Raw genomic sequence first — 14,679 nt, 5'->3', positions numbered from 1 at the left:
CCCACACAGAGAACAGACACATCGACTTCACCCTTCTACAGTTGAACAGAGGTGGTTCCTGACTTGTGAAACCCGTTACCCTTAGAGACTTTGTCTCCGGTGGTGGCAGCTCCGTTGCTCTGGCCCAAAGCTTGTGGAAATCATTAATGACCTTCTCTCATATCCTTCCTCCAGTCCGTTAGAAAGTCCTACTGACTAGAGCCCATGGGTCGATCTCTTCCTGCGGCCTCGGCTGTCACCATTGCAGTGGAAGCCGCCATCATTTCTTGCTGAGGTTACGCAATAGCCTTTTGCCAGAGGAGCCTCTGTGCTCCTTTGTCCTCAGCTTCGCGGCCAATCCGATCCACACACATGGAAGGAAATTTAGGTCATGGCACCTTCCTCCAAACCCTGCAGTGCTCCCTGTGTTTCTCAGGTTGCTTGGAGCAGCTTGCTCCCCCCGCAGGGCCTTTGCTCTGCCAGCCACTGCCGACAGTGCTCTGTCCTTCCTGACTCCCTGGGCCTGAGCCTCATCTCTTCAGGTCAGATCCCAGCTTCCCGGGGCGCTTCTCCAGACTGCCCTGTCTTCACGGCAGCTGCCTCTTCTTTGGGTCCTTGACCTTCTGCACCCTGCTCCACCTCTCCTGTTCCACACGCGTCTCTCTTTCTCACACACTGAAGATGAGCATATCCTGGATGGTAGCCAGGAGCCACATATGGCCCTCTGCATTTTAATTAATGAAAATTAAATAACATAAAAAATCTGGTTCATCATCAGTCACACTGACCACATTTTAAGCGCCCAAGAGTCACCTGAGGGGGCGCCTGGGTGGCTCAGTGGGTTAAAGCCTCTGCCTTTGGCTCGGGTCATGGTCTCAGGGTCCTGGGATCGAGCCCCACATCGGGCTCTCTGCTCAGCGGGGAGCCTGCTTCTCCTTCTCTCTCTCTGCCTCTCTGCCTACTTGTGATCTCTGTCAAATAAATAAATAAAATCTTAAAAAAAATAAAAGAGGCACGTGTGACTGGCGGCTGCTATGTTAGATTGTACAGAGAACATTTACAGCATCTCAGAACATATTACTGGACTACAGTGGTGTAGAATTTACAGATTTATTATGTTTGGTGTTTACTTTCTTTCTCTCATAAGAATATAAAATTCATAAAGGCAGAGGTTTTTTCTCTAAATAGAGAAATTACTTATAAAATTATTGACTGTAGAAAAGTTACCTAGAACACTAGTTGACCCATAGTAGTGATCAATAAGTGTCTGTTGAGTTGAGTGGAATTACCGTTTTATTTGAAATACAGGATTGAATTTGTTTCATTCACAAAGTAATTACTAAAATAAAAATATTTTAATAATTCTGTTAAATTGAATGTAGCTGCCATTTTTGGAACACTTGTGTGCTGGGCCTGGTGCTGCCCTCGGGATTTATTTCATTGACTTATAGACGTTGGGTATGGGGTTGCCCGGGTGGTTGAGTTGGTTGTCGTCCAGCTCTTTACTTAGCTGAGGTCATGATCTCAGTGTCCTGAGATCGAGCCCTCTGTCCGGCTCTCCATTCAGTATGGGGTCTGCTTGAGGTTCTCTCTCTCCCTCTTCCTTTGCCCTCCCCTTGCTTGTGTATTCTCCCTTTCTCTAAGTAAATATATATATTTTTTTAAAAAGAGGGGTGTGTGTGTGTATGTGTGTAAAATTCCCAACTGCAGATCAGGGAATGGGCATAGAGAGGTTGAATGACTTGACCAAGCTGAGTGGTACAGCCAGAACTCAGAACCTGCCACACAGGATTTCCCATGCTGACGGCTTAGCCAGTGCTCAGTTACCTAGTTCCTGCGTGTCAGGTCAGTTCTGCCGTTCAGGTTAAATCTGTCTTTCTACTTTCTGCTCATTGGGGGAATTAAAGTTAATGATGTTTTTTTATAAAAAGGAAATGTTATGCTTATGGTTGAGTTGTTTTGGCAACACACAGTGAGTTAAGGATCAGGTTTTTAAAAAAAACTTGATTCTTAAGATCTTAAATTGCAGTTATCTAAAAAAATTATTCATTTAAAAATACTGATGGGAAATACGTTCTCAGCAGACATCAGCTGCCACATTTAGGTCACTCTGATTTTAGCCTGTGTTGTGTTAGCTTGATCTCTTGAGAATTTAGTTGCAGTTGCTTCTTTCCACGTAGACAGTGTGTGTGTGTGTGTGTGTGTGTGTGTGTGTGTGTAAAAGAAAATCACTTCCTGGAAACTAAGGTACAAATGAGCAGTGAAATCTGAATTTATTTTCTCCAGGTTTGTCGTTGTTAAGGGGATGTTGACTGGGATTCAGTCATTGTAAGAAACCAAGATAACGGCTGGAATAAATTTTTAGTGAATGTTTCTGGTGTGCCAGGCACTCTGCTAAAGCCTTTGACAAGCATTATCTCAATTAATGGCAACAAAAGTTCAACAAAAAGAGGGACTTGTTACAGTTCAGGCAGTTATGTTTCCCAGGTGGTTGGTAAGTGACTGAGAGGGACTGTGAACATGGGTCCCCCACCCTCCGTCTCCCCGAAGAATCTCTGTCCTTCAGAGACTGTGTGCTTTGGAAAAAACCTAGAGTTAATTGATAGAAATGTCTGAAGTAAAGGTGATACATTTTATTTCCTTTGTTATACTCTAAGTCTTCCAGATTCTGTCTTAGATTGAGGGACTGTCATGAGTGCCTTCTCAACCCACTGTGTACACGGGGGTCAGATGGGGAGTCCCATCCCCAGAGGTTTTGATTTAATTGGTTTGGGATACCACCTGGACATTGGGAATTTTTTTTTATTTTAAAGATTTTATTTATTTATTTTACAGACAGAGATCACAGGTCAGCAGAGAGGCAGGCAGAGAGAGAGAGGAGGAAGCAGACTCCCCCCTGAGCAGAGAGTCTGATGTGGGGCTTGATCCCAGGACCCTGAGATCATGACCTGAGCCAAAGGCAGAGGCTCAACCCACTGAGCCACCCAGGCGCCCCGATGTTGGGATTTTTAAAAGTGCTTTGGGTAGGTAGTTCCAGTGTCCCGTGAGGGCTGAGGGCCCGTGGTGTGCCAGTGTTTCCAAACTTGATCGCACTGTGATCCTGGGAGCTTTCAAAGCCACTGCAGCCCACGCTTCTCTCCCAGGATTGGGATTTAATTGGTCTGTGCTGGGGTCTGGAGTTTGGAAGTGTTAAGATTTCCCAGGTGAGTCCATTATGCAAGCAGATGTGGGACCTTCTGGGTTTGTGCAGTGGTTTTGGACCTTGGTGCACATTAGTATCACTTGAAGAATTTTAAAAACTCCCGTAATCCTGGTTCACACCCACCCTGATTAAATACAGTCTTTGGCAGTGGACCTAGTTTTTGACACTCCTGGTGATTCCGGCATGCGGCCAAAGGGATGTTCAGGATTCTTCATTTTCTCTCCTGTATACTTTTGGACCAACTCCATTTAGTTTCACGGTTCAGAATACTTGCGGAGTAAAGGGAGAAATGATGGGTCTAGAAGACGCTTTTCCTTATATTGAGTTCAGCTTCCTCCCCTCCTATTTTTATTGTCGTAAAATATACAAAACACAATGTTTACCAGTGTGGTCATTGTAAAGTGTACGGTTCAGTGTCATTAGGTATTTTCTTGATATTGTGCAGCTGTGACCACTGTCAATTTTCAGAACTTTGTCATCATCCAGGACAGAAGTTCTGTACCCAAGAAAAAATAACGACTTGTTTCTCCCTCTTCCCAGCCTCTGGTAACCTTCCACTTTCTGTCTGCCTGAATTAGCCTATTCTAGGGACCTCAGATTAGTGGAATCATAAGTTCGTCCCTATGTGTTGGCTCTTTTCACTTAACACAGACTCGTCCATGTTGCCACCTGTCAGCATCACATTCCTTTTGCAAGGCTGAATAATATTTCATCGCACGTTTACACTAAATTTTGTGTATCCACTTAGCTGTTGATAAACATTCGAGCTCATTTTCTTAAACCAACATGAAAGAATACAGAGCTAAGCAAATTACGGAAAGGGATGTGTTCCGCATTCCAGATCGTTAGCTAACGGAGTTCGCTTCGCCTGCTCATGTCCCTGTAGTTCAGTTAGGGTTGAACTGAAGGGGAGATTCCTGATCTTTCTGATTTACTAATTCTAGCCCTTTCCCCTCCCCCTTGTTTTATATTATTTGGATGGTTTCAAAAATGAATTTGCCTTCTGTAACCAAAGAACCATTAAGAAAAATTAAAAATCTTTGGGGCACCAGGGTGGCTCAGGTCATGATCTCAGGGTCCTGGGATCGAGCCCCGCATCAGGCTCTCTGCTCAGCAGGGAGCCTGCTTCCCCTTCTCTCTCTGCCTGCTGCTTTGCTTACTGCTTTGCCTACTTGTGATCTCTCTTTCTGTCAAATAAATAAATAAAACCTTAAAAAAAAAAAAAGAAAAATTAAAAATCTTTCATTAAGAAAAGTGAAAGTGATATTCTTTCCCCGTGTTTCCTAGAGCTTGTTCTTTTTCACTGTGTTCTCCAGGAGTTCCGGGTGTCAAAGAAGAACGTTTTGAAGAAGGAATGATGGTAAAGCACTGTGCGTTGTCTCTGGTGGGAGAACCCATCATGTACCCGGAAATCAACAGGTTTTTGACACTACTCCACGAGTGTAAAATCTCTAGTTTCCTGGTCACAAATGCACAATTCCCTGTGGAAATCAGGTGAGCCATCCAGCTTATTAAGATACTCTGCTAGGATCTGTGTTTGACAGAAAGGCGTTAATGTGTTCATAAAGGGCTTGTTGATTACCAATTACATACACGTGTTGGTCTTTTAGGGGTGAGAGGCCTACTCTTAAAAATTCACTCTATTAGGGAAGATAATTCAAAAGAGAATGCAGTGTTTTTTCCAGAAGGGTGAAACTTCTCAGAGAAGCCACTGTTTTAATTGGAATCTTAAAGGTAGGAAGCTGTAGTTTTTAATAAGAACCTCCTGAGAGAGGTAGGAAGTTAGGGTGTTTGTGATACCATTATGTAAATATAGTTCATCTGGACCACAGAGTGTGCGAAAGAGGCTGGCAGCTGGAAGCCAAGTTGAAAAGGTAGGGGGTAGATTGGAGAAGACTTCCAGCGCTGTTCTTTGGAAAGATCTTGCTTCCTGCGGAGTCATCTGCTAGCATGGCATAAAACGGGAGAGCCAGAATGCAGGCAACCAGACAGGAGAGTGTTTGTTTAGGTAAGAGTCGTGAAGATGAAATTAAGACAGTGAGAATGAGGAGCCCTAAAAAAGACATTATGGAGATGTAGTGATCAGCTTGGTAGACTGTGTGGCTCTGAGAGCCCTGCGTGGAAGAGGACCAGTTAATGACTGGAGGGGTTCCAGTCATGTTGACTGCTGGGGTTATGGGGCCCTGGAGCAGTAGAGGATCCCATAAAGAACAGGTTTAACACATAAGATGTTGAGTTGGTTTGGGTGACTTAAAGGGAAAGCTTTCCAGATGCAGATGACCATCTTCTCTGGCCTGGAAATGACTTGTTTTTGCATTATACTTGAACTGTGCACGTATTATAACACCAAAAAAACATTAAATTTTACTTATTTTCCTGTGCTTTCCCCATAAGACTGAGTTGCTTGAGACCGGTGACCCCTGCTTATTTATCTTCACGTCACTAGTGTAGTGCCTCTGAGTTCTCGGGAGATGGCTAGTGAAATGTTGAGGAAATTTCCACAGAGGAATAAGAGACAGTGATCTTTTAAAATTCAAAGTTGTTTTGTAAATACTGACCAATAAACTATAACATGAAAAAAAGGAGAAAATAATTTTCAAATTTAAGAAAGACAGTATTGGAGTGATGTCAGAGTCATGGAGGCCTGCCTCATTCCCTTTTTCTCTTGCCTTCCATTTACAACTAATCAGATACCCATAACCAAACAAACAAAAAAAAGCACCTCTGTACAGCACACCAGGACACCCAAGAGAGGCATTCGCCTGTGCACCCGGAAGTGAGTGGATTGGACCGTGGAGTGGGGGGTGGCAGCGGAGGCGGCAGGGACAGGTCTGGGAGGGAGCCAGCACCACGCTTCTGGCAGAGGAGGTGGAGGCTGAAAGCGGTTGCTACAGAGCTGGAGAACCTGTTGCTCGCTCTGCGAAACCACAGTGACTTGAGGGGTGGGAAGTGGAGGAATGAAAGGGACGGGAGGAAGGCCGACTCAGAACTGAAGGAAAGTATGTTTCCTGCTGTCTGCCCCAGGGGATTTAGGTGAAAGTGCCCATGGAGCTCTGGGAGCCCCCTACTTGAGGATCATGGGGCACACCCAAAGCCCTAGGTGCTAAGCACACCCCACCTTCCACTGTGCTGCCATCACCCCCCCTTTTATTTTCAATGCACAGCTCTCCCAGCCTTAGTGGGGGAGTCAGCACTAGTAAGAGAAACCCAAGACTTGTGCTGCAGCACCACCTTCTGGAAGAGAAGAGGAAGGCTTCCCATCACCAACCTGTTAAAACTATTAGAATCAAACTAAACAAGGCTTTTACATAAATAAGAAGGGTGTTTGCTGCTTTAGATGCGGTGGCAGAGGCACTTTTCATGAAACACTATGAAAAATCATGGTAATATGGTATTACAAAAGGAAAATGACAATTTTCTAGTAACAGAACCACAAAACATGGACTATTGCAATCTGATACATAATTCAAAACTAGCTATTATGATGGACTTCAACAAACTACAAGAAAACTTATGAAGGTAATACTGTGACCTCAGGAATAAAATTAGAGAATAGAAGAAATACTTTACCAAAGAGATTGAAATTCTAATGAAGAACCAAACAGAAATTCTGGAGCTGGAATACTCAAAAAATGAAAGGAAGAATGCATTTTGAAAGCATTGGAAATAGAGCAGATCAGATGGAAGAGAGAATTCATGAGCTGGAAGATAGGGATCTAGAAATGATTCAGGTGGAAAAGGAGAGAGAACTAAGATTTTAAGGAAGTAAAGAAACCCTGTGAGAACTATCAGACGCCATTAGGAGAGTCAACATTAAATGAATGGGAATTTCCAGAGGGATAAGAGAGAGAGAAAGGAGCAGAGAGCATATTTAAGGAAATAAGAGCTGAGAACTTCTCAAACCCTGGGACGGAACTGGACAGACAAATCCACAAAGCTAATAAAACACGGACCTCAATGTGAAAAGACCTTCTTTAAGACACATTATATTGAAACTGTCAAAAGTCAATGGTAAAGAATTTAAAAGGCAACCTGGGGGAGAAAGACAATAACTTACAAAGGAACCTGCATGAGGCTTTCAGCAGATTTCTCTGCAGAAACTCTACAGCCTTGTGAAGAGCAGAATGATTTTTTTCAAAATAGTGAAAGATAAAAACTGCCTCCCAAGAATATCTGGCAAAGTTATCCTTTAGATATGAGGTAAAGATAAAGGCTTTCCCAGACAAACCACAACTGAGGGGAGTTCACCACCAATAGACCTGCCTTACAAGATACGTTGCAGGGAGCTCTTCAAGCTGAAATGGGAAGATGAAAATACACAAAATGCTGATTAAGGTGGTAAATGGACAGTTAGAAAACTATAACTCTTTTTTACAATAGTATATTAAACCCTTAATTAGAGCATGAAATTTAAAGGAAAAGTATTAAAAATAATTGTACCTGCTTCCACTTGGTAACAAAATCACAGCATGGAAAGGTAATTTGTCACATCAAAAATACTGAAGAATAACAATCATCATATGGTTTCACTCATATGTGGAATGTAACAGCGCAGAGGACTATACGGGAAGGGAGGGAAGACCCATGAGAGATGCTGAACTCCAGGACCCAAACTTTGGGCTACAGAAGGGAGGGGGTGGGGGAATGGGGAATGGGGTGTTGGGTATTAAGGAGGGCACGTGTTGTGATGAGCACTGGGTGTGCAACTAGTGAATTGTTGAACACTACGTCAGAAACTAACGGTGTGCTATATTTTGGCTAATTGAACATAATAGTTAAAATAAATACCGGAGTATCAAAAGGATGGAATTTATAGGCAAATCAAGATAAATTGCTATCAGCAGAAAAAATGGCTATTTCATCTAGAGGTGTTTTTCGTAATCCTCGTGGTAACCACTAAGCAAGAAATGTAGAGCATAGACACTACACATAAAGAAGAGGGGAGACTGAGCAAATCACCATGGAAACCACCAACTCATAAAGGTAGAAACAGAACAAAACAAACCAGTGGGAAAGCAGAAGATAAAATGGCACTAATAAACCATTACATATCAATAACCGCCCAAAATTGAACCCAGCAATCAAGTGCTCAGAGAGGCTGAATGGATTTAAAACAACAGCAACAAAAAAACACACAGGACTCCGCTATATGCTGCCTATAGGAGACTCTTGTCCAGCTCTGAAGACACCAGCAGGCACAAAGTGGAAGGCTGGAAGGTGACCATCCAGGCGGTGGGAATCAAAAGAAGGTAGGTGAGGCATCCCTCTCTCCAAGTCGAGAAGGTTACAGGGGACAAGGAAGGTCATCACACAATGGTAAGTGAATCTGCACGTCAAGAAGACAGAACACTTGTGTGTACAGTTCCAGCACCCACACACCGAAGTACATTAAGCAAATACTAAGAGATCTTGAGGTACAACTCAATAATGCGATAACAGTAAAGGACCCAGATACGCTAATCTCAGCAGCAGATGGATCAGGAAGTCGAAGAGGAAACACCGGAATTGAGCCACACTTCAGAGCAAACGGCTTCGTGGACATATGTGGAACATTCCAAAGTAAGTCAAGAACTTGGTCGGTTTAGCAACAAAAAACAACCTGATCAGAAAATGAACAGAAGAACTAAATAGGCATTTTTGCAAAGAGGACATCAAAATGGTCAACAGGTGCATGAAAAATGCACAACATCACACATCGTCAGGGTGATGCAAATCGAAACCACAGTGAGGTACCACCTCATACTTGCTAAAATGGCCATCACTGAGAAGACAAGACAACAGGTGCTGGCGAGGATGTGGAGACAAGGGAACCTTTATACTTTGTTGGTGGGAATGTAAGTTGGTGCGGCCACCATGGAAAAGAATGTGGAGGAATATGGAGGTTTCTCAAAAAATTAAAAATAGATCTACCATAAGATCCAGCAGCTCTACTTCTGGATATATACCCAAAGGAAATGGAAACAGGATTTTGATGAGATAAGTATTTCCATGTTTATTGCAGCATCCTTCACAATAGCCAAGCTAGGGAGACACCCCAGCTGCCCATCAACAGAGGAACGAATAAAAACCGTGTGGTACGTGTACACCACGAAATATTACTGACCAATAAGAAAGGAGGATATCCTGCTGTTTGCAGCAACTTGGATGGACCTCGAGCACGTTATGGTATGCAAGTCAGAGAAAGACGAGTACTGTATGATACCATTTATGTGCAGAATCTCAAAAAGTTAAATAAAAAAAAAAAAATAAAAAAGTAAATGATGGTTACCAGGGAATGAGGGAGGGTGTAAGGTCAGTGGTGTTTAAGGGTACAAACTTGTAACAAGTAGTAACTAAGCCATAGAGACCTAGTGGATAGTATAAGGAATAGAGATAATCATAGTGTATAAATTATGTAATGTTATAAATGTTACTCGGACAATCATGACGATATACAAATGTAACGTGTTATACACCTTAAACTTAAAGTGTCACATGCTCAATGTATTCAATAAAGAAGATATTATTGTTTGTAAAAAGAATGATCATACACGGGCATGCGCAAAGTGAGTTTAAAATTTAGCGTCCTAGGAAGTCAGAGTTGGATAAAATTGACTAATGGGCAATAATAAGAAAACCAGCGACATTGTCACAAGGATAGCTAAAACAATGCTTTTTGAAGTCGTATAAAAAGGTAAAGTTAAAAGGGAAATGTTTTTAAAATGTCAATGTATAAATTTTGTGTAGGTTTCCATTCCTTTTTAAACATTTTTTTAGGTTTAAAACCCCTGGGTTTTCAGCTGGCTCCTGAGGGAAGAGTTGCTATAGATGTTGGGATTTATATACACACGACAGAAAGGGAGTTTATCCCAAATCCGAGGCATATATATGTAAAAAGAATAAATCTGCTTGAAGTGGGATGTGGGTAATTCTCTGCAAAATGATAACCAGAGAAGATGATTCATTGTTTGCACGCACAGCACTCCTTGCGAGTGGTCACGGACTGAAGAAGGTTACAGAGCGGTGCATCAGCTACGTGCTTGAGAGTGTCCAGCTAAATGCCTGGCACCTCGTGAGCGCTCCGAAAGTGTTCTTGGGTCTCTCTTCCCCAGTCTCGCTGGTGAGCCTCCTCTCGGAGCCCAGGGATCACCATACGACACAGTGTCCCGCTAGTCTTGACTGCCATCTGTGAAAAATGGGACACAGCGGCGTTGATTAAACCAGTCGTTCCGTGGGAGGCAAGGAGGAGTGAAGTAGGGCACGAGAAGTCAGCAGGTTTCTCGGACGTTGAACACAACGTTTTTAGGAAACGGGAAGGGTTTACCCTGTGAGTAATGAGAAAGAAAGATTGTTCAGAAGCAAAGTTCCTTTGTGTGGATTTGGAAAGCGTTCTTGAAACTCCTATATCAAGGGTGCCGGGGTCCAGGGGTGTGTGTCCCTTCTTTAGTTGTCCTTACTGGGCGAAGGAGAGAATGTGTGGGAAGGAGCCGTTTTAGGTTTGGAGCTCAAAGAGTTGGCGTATCTTGGTTATTTATTGAAATACCAGTGTGGACAGAGGCAAAACCCAAAGCTGAGATACAGTTATGGCTGGGCTCCGCATACTACTGCTAGGATCCGAGAGGAATTTCTGTTAACGACACCCTAGCAGAGATGGATTGAAGAGCCTGACTTTCCGGTCTACCTTTCTCTAATGCACAGCAGTCCTGCTGGTGTGGTGAGACGCGCCTGCCGGGCGTTAGGGGCCTGAAACAGGTGCCTGTCCCACCCCTACTCTTCCCCAGAGTGACGTGTGAGTAGTTCAGAAACGAGTTAGAAGAAGAGCACGGAGATTTGACATACCAGATACTAAGATGTGTTAATACTGAGTATTAACTAAGCCTTAGAACTAGTATTGTAACTAAGTGTTTTTTTTTTTTTTGTAACTAAGTATTAATGAAGTATTGAGACTCAGTATTTAAAACTACGAGTTTCAGATACTCTGGGCTATAGAGTTTCAGATACTCTGGGCTATAGAGTAGTGAAACAAAACGGGCCTGAGGTGCCCCTGCTTTTCCACTGATACTTTCCTGACCCGAGGGCCTCTCTGAGTTGAGCTGAGTGCTCTCCTCTCCCTTCACCCCCCGGCCCAGGAGAGAGTGGATGGACAGTGCCTCGGCGTCCAGATCGTAGTGTTCTAGTCCTGTGAGTTGGGAGGAATCCAAATGCCGGTTGTCTTGTCTTCGTTTCTTTGGGACCGCAGGGCTGTAGAGTCACGGACATGACTTTGGGAAGTTACCTGCAGTGTTTGTAGTGCCGCTTCCGTACAGCAGGTCAGCTCAGGCAGCAGAGCTGGCGAGCGAACCCCTCGCAGCCGCTTTATCACTGAGCGCGCTCTGGGCAATAATGATGCGCTCTCGGTGATCGGCGGTTTACTAAGTTGTTTTTTTAATTAAAAATTTTTCCTAAGTTACTGCAGTACCACCCACACTTTAATACCTTCTAAGGAGGTTCTTGACTGTCCGTTGGCCTTCCCTTGACCCACACGCAGGTGTAGTTCAGGCTACTTCCCTTTTCACGACGCTTTTCCTTAAGAGAATTTCATCCGCCCTCCGGCTCCCAAGTGTGTGGCTTTGCGCTGGCAGTTCTCCCCCCGGGGGCAGTTGTGCAGGGAGTGGTCCTCAAGGCTGTGGAGGATGGAGGCTAACGCCTTGGGCCGTGGAGAAGGCTCTTGGACTCTGCAGCTTTATGGTTTTGTTAACACTTTTATCATGTAAGACACTTAGTATTAATAGTAGGACCGGGAGGGATTGGACCGTGGATGCCTTTTCTCTTGAGGAAAGGCCCTCTTAATTCCACCAAAGCAAGCGGTTTTATAGTGGTGTTGTTAGCGGGCATGGCTTCTTGTCAGTTACCTCTTCTTACAATCACTCATCTTAAAACCGAATCACTCCACGTGACCGCCATTTATTTACCTCATAATTCTGGATGCGCTGGCTTTGCGGGTCTCCGTGTTATTCCTGGGTCAGTTGGCGGATCGCTGGGCTGGCTGGTCTATGTGGCCATGGCTGGGACCGATGGCCTCTATTCATGTAGCTTCTCCCCTCCCGGTGAACGTGCTCACATGGGGGCAGGGTTTCGAAAGCCGCGCAGGAGGGTGAGCTCCATGCCCAGGCGTCTTGTGCGCCTCTGCTCGGGTCATCCCCGCTCACTTCCATTGGCCAAAGCAAGTCCCAGCTGAGAGGGCACCCCCAGCTGCGGGGCAAGGGGACGCGGATATAGGGAGAGGAGGAATTTAGGGCCGTGTTTGTCGTCCAGTGTATGGCACAACGGGCTGTAGTGGTCAAGGAGGTTAACCTTGAACCACTGGGATTCCCTATTTTTTAGGAACTCAATTGAAAAAAAAAAAGATAATTTTATGCGTTAGCTGGAGAGGCCCAAAGGTTTCAGACTGGCAGTTGGTCAGAAGTAGATTTTATTTGTCCTGAACCACGTTGAAAAGCTTTCTGTTTGTGTTTTTAGGCCAACAGTTAATATCCAGAGATTTTGCATAAAATCTGAATTTCTGACTTTTGGAAAAGACAGTCTGGCAAAAATTGTTAGAAGCCAAGTAAAAAGTGCTGCTTTTCCAATACCAGAACACTTCACTCTTAGCTGGTTTTATCACTCACGGTCCTCTGACACCGGATGTGTGGGTTTTTCCACACCAGCAGCTTTCCGGTTCTCTGCGGACATCAGCTGGGTCCGGGCAGACTGCGTAGCTTAGGGGCTCAGTCTGATAAGAGCACCCCACTTCCGGTGCCGGGCGCAGTCCCGTATCACACCGGTTCTTCTGACCAGGAGCTGTAGATTGGGGCTTCCCATGACTCCTTCCTCAAGTTCGGTGATGTGCTAGAACCACTCACAGAAATCAGGGAAAACCGTTTATGACTATTATTTGTTTAGTGTAAAGTAGACAGATCAGGACTAGCCACATGGAAGAGATCAAGGGACCCGGTATGGGGGGCACTAGACTTCCATCCCATCTCCAGGCACAGTGACCCCCTGTCCTGCCCCTGCACCCGGTACCTCAGTGTGTTCACCAGCCTGAAGCCTCTGGAACCCCATCATGTTTACATAGACAGGACTGCGTCAGTCTTTGTCAGTTGGTGATCAGCTCAGCCTCCAGCCTGTCTCCCTCCCTGGAGGTTGAGGGGTGAATCTGAAAGTTCCAACCCTATAATCATGTGGTAGGTTCTTGTGGCTGCCAGCCCCATCCTGAAGCTGTCTGGGGGCCCAGCAGGAGTCACCTCATTAGTAAAGTAAATCTTTGTGGTTGAAGGGGGCTAGAACAGATAACGAAAGATGCTTCTCTCACCTCTGTCACTCAGGAAATGCCAAGGGTTTTAGGAACTCTGTGCCAGGAACTAAGTGTAAGGAGTCCTGTCGTCTTACACAGTATCACACCGGGTAATGGTTATTCCTCTGATGAAGCTGTGGTTTGCAGTTTGCCAGACTGTTCGCCGTTTTGTTGTCTCCGCCATAAGGCTGAGTGCCACGGGCCACTTGTCAGCGGAGTTGCACTGTTCATTCTCTTATAGCAGAGAAGTTTCTGTCACCATTTCTAACAAATACGAAACCGTGGAAGGTACCACATGGTCAGGGAAAATGGAAGCGTGTCACTTTGAGTAAGGAAAGAGTATCCTTGCGTGTTTCATGTGCAGTTTGAGTTTCGGTGTCCAAAGAACTTTCTCCTTTAAAAGTGGCTTGCTTGACTCACACGCTATCCTTGGCCCCTATAGACAAGTGAGTTTAGGACCTTTGTCATTGGGTGCAGTCGGCGTTGGCGTTCAGCCCTGCAGTCAGAGAGGTCCCTCACACCATGGTTCTGCTAGCGCACGCCACGTTATTCCTTCTCGGATTGCTCTGGGCTGTAGTGCCGGTGCCCAGCAGTGAGACAGCTTGTTAAAGCAGACCTCGGGGGTCCTCGTGTTGTGCGTGATGAAGCTGTTGGAGTGATGTTCTGCAACGCGGAGTAGCTTCTTCTCTGAGGATTCTCCGAGAACTGACTGGTTTGTTCTTCCTTGGACATTTGAAACCTATGACTGTGTCTCTCTTTCCACGAGTGTTTTAGGGTTTAGAGTCTCCTTATAGACTTTGTGTAGCTCTTGTAGACGAACATACTCTTGGCTTCGTCTTGAGTCCCCATTTTTTCATTATTTTGTTATCTGTTTTATGTTATTTTTAAGTCTACACTTAAAATCTGATTTTTCTTTTTTGGTAAATGTTGTTGATGCACAGCTGTCTGTGTGCCCGCAGCTGATCCCAAGAAGACAGACCTGTGTTCCGTATCAAGCTGTGGTACGATGAGCACTTAACTCCTGGACCTCGCCGCCTCCACCAGCTTTGTCCCTCTGCTCATTTACGGTTGAGCACTGAAGCCGCGTGAACTGCAGGCTCTTTGTTTTGCTTCTCCCATCAGTATTTCTGTGACTTTGTTTGCTGTATGTTTTGTTTTTAGTGTGTGCTAAGACATTTACCATATGTGTCAGAGAGCCTCTGTA

General features: G+C 44.7%; 1 protein-coding gene across 3 annotated transcripts in view; it reads left to right on the top strand.

The window, feature by feature from the left end:
• The window catches only part of LOC131819907 (S-adenosyl-L-methionine-dependent tRNA 4-demethylwyosine synthase TYW1-like), a 201,359-nt gene that overhangs the window by 101,326 nt on the left and 85,354 nt on the right, over positions 1-14,679 (top strand). For all 3 annotated transcript variants that reach the window (XM_059155321.1, XM_059155322.1, XM_059155323.1), the window contains one exon: positions 4,498-4,675. In XM_059155321.1, coding sequence (XP_059011304.1) covers positions 4,498-4,675 — 178 coding nt within the window. The remainder of the gene's footprint in view (positions 1-4,497; positions 4,676-14,679) is intronic.

The sequence above is a fragment of the Mustela lutreola genome, chromosome 17 (genome assembly GCF_030435805.1).
Source record: "Mustela lutreola isolate mMusLut2 chromosome 17, mMusLut2.pri, whole genome shotgun sequence".
NCBI lineage: Eukaryota > Metazoa > Chordata > Mammalia > Carnivora > Mustelidae > Mustela > Mustela lutreola.
The sequence above is the reverse complement of the archived record's forward strand: the minus strand, read 5'-3'. Positions and strand labels throughout refer to the sequence as shown.